A 3,851-nucleotide genomic window follows, 5' to 3' on the forward strand; every position below is an offset into this window, starting at 1 on the left:
TATATTTCTGTATTTTTATGTGTATAAGTGTGTGCATGTGATATTTAGATCTACCAGGTCCGGTTGCGCAAGGAGATCCATTGTGCTCTATCCCATCATGTAGTTGGTATATTCGTCGTTGTGAAGTTTACTAGATTTATTGGTTCAGTGAGTCGCCTAGTTTACTACTGTACCGGACAGGTCGCGAGTTCGAGTCTTGTCTTGGGTCAATTTTCTTATGGGAGCCAATGTAGTCCCATTGAATACCCACTACATCCTCGTGTATTTGTATATTTTCATATATATATTGTCTAAAGTGAATCTGTGCGCTTTTGATCTAATCTTCATATACACTTACTCCCTATGGTGATAGCCGTCATTCTTTCAATCCATATGGTTCTACATACCTACGCTTTAACGTATATCTCAGTCCGTTTCTTGCCGACTTATAACCCATACCGTACCATCCACATGTAGGCTGCACGCGTGTCTAGACAACCTCAGTGAGTATCCCATGATGGATGCCACAGACACCCAGGGCTCTGGTGCCAAAGTAACCTCTGACGTCTCACGCGCTATTGTCACACGCCTGTCAGAATTTGTGGACAACGAGATATTTGTGCCACTCTTCTCAGGTGAGATACATGTGTGTATCTGATAGTCGCAGTGCTAGGCACATGGGTGATTGGCATTGTATTATACATGTGTGTGTATTTAATTAACACGGCGCATGCGTGATTGGCTTTGTATTATACATGTGTGTATTTGATTAACCCGGTGCTAAGCACATGGGTGATTGGCATTGTATTATACATGTGTGTGTATTTAATTAACACGGAGTATGCGCGATTGGCTTTGTATTTTACATGTGTGTGTATTTAATTAACCCAGTGCTAGGCACATGGGTGATTGGCTTTGTATTATACATGTGTATGTACCGCTACATATATGCCACTTCTCGTGTGATGGACATTGTACTATAAGTACGCCTGGTTTTATTAAAAACAGTGTGAGGACGGGTTTGTGGGTGAAAACTCCTGCAATTTCAACTCGGTTGTGGTGTGCGGCTGTGTGTGGGTGATGGGTACAGTCTGATGCACGTGTATCTGATTCACACGGCACTCTCCCTGTGTGGAACTATATTACCGCTGCGCTACACCATATACTATACATTTGAGCATATAGGCAGCAACATGCGTGTGTGTGCATTTCGAGGCTGAGCGATAGGTTTTATAGCTACAAGATGAGTACGTTTTATTATAGCCTTCTTGTTCAATTTAGAAGGCTATGGTTTTATCTTGAATGTGCAGCCCTCACCACTATTGTTTTGCAATCGATAAGTGTTATACATTGAGGTTTCTGTGAATATCTTAATTGGAGCTTTGTAGTGTTACATCCTCGCAGCGTGGTGTAGTTCCGAGTCGCAGTGAAGTGCGGTACACCTGGTGACGTATGCATTCAGCATGCATTCTCTATGCAGAATATTCATAGTTTAATGTGATACCATATCATATCATATCTATGAATACGAGTCTCATCGACCCTTGCCTTACTTTTCCTTCAGCGAGCGAACTGGCGCGTTTCGGACCTGCCCAGAGAAAAGAGGTGCAGACGTCCATGGAACGCCGGTGCTGTGCGGCGGTCAAGATAGCTCTGAATGCCCTGCAATTGGGTACATATGCCTCGGTGGTGGCCCTGCGGGATGTTGTTGTGGATGACATTTTGAACAAACATCTCATCCCTGCCTGGGAGGCTCTGGGCCCTACTACTGTGGTTGTGTCGCTTGTTATAAAGGTACTGTGGCGTTGTATGAACCGGATTGAGTGCCGTGGGTCGTGTAATCGATATAACTGTGGATTCGCATTGTTTGAACCGATTTGGTGTAGTGGTCGTGATACTCGCTATTCAATTGTTTCTACCCTTGTCAAAGGCAATGAATGTAGTGATCGTATCGCTTGCCCTATAGCTACCATTGACAGCTTATATTGAGTCGTCTTAGTACCAGCGGCACGCGTGGGTTTGTGTAGGCAACTCGTCTGCTCAGGCATCTGTGATGTGTCCTTCGATGTGACTGGTCTTTTAGTCCATGCGCATCAGTAGGTACACTGCCGCACTTGTACCTACTGTGACTCCATGACCTTATATGGCAAGCGTGTGTGTCCTTCACTGCGACTGGTCTTTTTTCCATGCGCATCAGTAGGAACACTGTTGCACATAACTTACTTGTTCCGCATAACAATATGGCAAGCGTGTACTTGTTGTGTATCTTGTCTGCGTCATGTCCTGTGAATAGGCAGAGCTTCCGCCTGACAATAGAAGCCTGCCACTCCTCCTTATTTGTCCTGTACCTATACACCACCAATCACACAAAACGTTCAGTGGTAGTGAAGCCTCGTCACAAGTTTCAACACACAATGGGAGCGCTGTGCAAAAATTGGGGCATTTCACGACAAGGACTGGACCACTACTTTTTTGAGCGAATTCAATTGTATTGTACGTTTGCGCGTATACGTATACGTACACAAGTACTTGTACCTTACCGCCAGGGCTGGCCCATCATAGCCGAGCGAATTATATCAAGCATTTTTACTTAAACATCATGAGCCTCACTCAGTACTATTCCATGCATAAAGGCCGGTAGTTTGTTGACATCGCACCTCTTCATTCAATCCTATCTGCGCCAAACCCTAAACCCTACACCCTAAACCCACCACACCTCTCAGATTGCCAACGCCCTGCCCGCTGATTGGCTCACGGATCTAACGAAGTTGGAAGAACTGTCACAGTTGTACAAATTCCGGAATTGCGTCAACACGCTCTATATAGAAAGCAACAGACGCGCTAACGAAGCCATAGACAACACCGAGTTGGGGAGGGTGCGGGCCTTATTGTATGATGTCAAACTATAACTTGGATGCCAGGGGGGTTTATAATATAAAAGAGTCGACCCACTAGCACTTAAATACTCTTAAACTATTCTCAAAAGCAAATTCAAGATGTCAAACTCAACTTCAACTTAGGTGCGAAGGGGTTCACAATATTAAAGAATCGACCCACAAACACTTAGATACTCTTGAACTATTCCCAAAAGCAAACCCTATATCTGAAGTTGGCGACGAAACCTTGTATGGCTTCGACGGTCGCACTATCAAAGCTTTAGCGTTCGATGTTACACAAAGCTATAGCATTCCGAAGCGTCTCTCGGGATGGACAAACTTAGATTCAGGTTTCGATATGTACAATACTGTAGGATTTTGAAACACCCTTTGGGATGGTCAAACTTAGATTCAAAATTCGTTGTTGTACAGTTTGAGGGGATTTTTCTAAAGTATCTTTTAGGCTTCAGCTTTCAATGTACAGTGCTTTAAGGTTTTGAAGCATTTTTTACGATAATCAAATTGATCATGAGCGTTCGATGTTGTACAATGTTTTAGCATTTTTGAGGGAACTTTTGGGATGGTCAAACTTAGCATGAGCGTCCGACATTTTAGGGGTTTGAGGCACTTGCTTGGATGGGCATACTTGTAGCTATAGCGTTGGGATATAGCTTGAAACAGAGGTGACTTATCCTTTACCAGAAGCGATCGGGGAGAAACTTACCGAGAACATATGAGCCTTAGGAGATTTATGGTGCAATCTAAATCGCCAACTAGGCGGAGTTGTCCATTTTTCAAATTCCAAGTAAACAATAGAGGTATCCTAAAGGTTTCCAATCTGACATCATCCGCGTGCGATATTCTCTTCAGAACGAATTACGCGAACACATTCTTACAAATATATATATACGTATACATATACACACATGCACGCATATTCACGTATACACACACATGTGGGACACACACCCATATATATATATACATATATATATA

At 43.4% G+C, this 3,851-nt stretch overlaps 1 protein-coding gene across 1 annotated transcript; it reads left to right on the forward strand.

Moving 5' to 3' along the window:
• The first annotated feature begins 448 nt into the window (after positions 1 to 448).
• Positions 449 to 3,034, forward strand: SARC_11155 (hypothetical protein). The gene is made up of 3 exons (XM_014294765.1): positions 449 to 614; positions 1,544 to 1,773; positions 2,703 to 3,034. Exons 1-3 carry the CDS (start codon positions 494 to 496, stop codon positions 2,886 to 2,888), a joined length of 537 nt encoding a protein of 178 aa, XP_014150240.1. The 5' UTR covers positions 449 to 493; the 3' UTR covers positions 2,889 to 3,034.
• Positions 3,035 to 3,851: the final 817 nt, after the last annotated feature.

Source organism: Sphaeroforma arctica (assembly GCF_001186125.1).
Source record: "Sphaeroforma arctica JP610 unplaced genomic scaffold supercont1.1549, whole genome shotgun sequence".
NCBI classification, from domain to species: Eukaryota; class Ichthyosporea; order Ichthyophonida; genus Sphaeroforma; species Sphaeroforma arctica.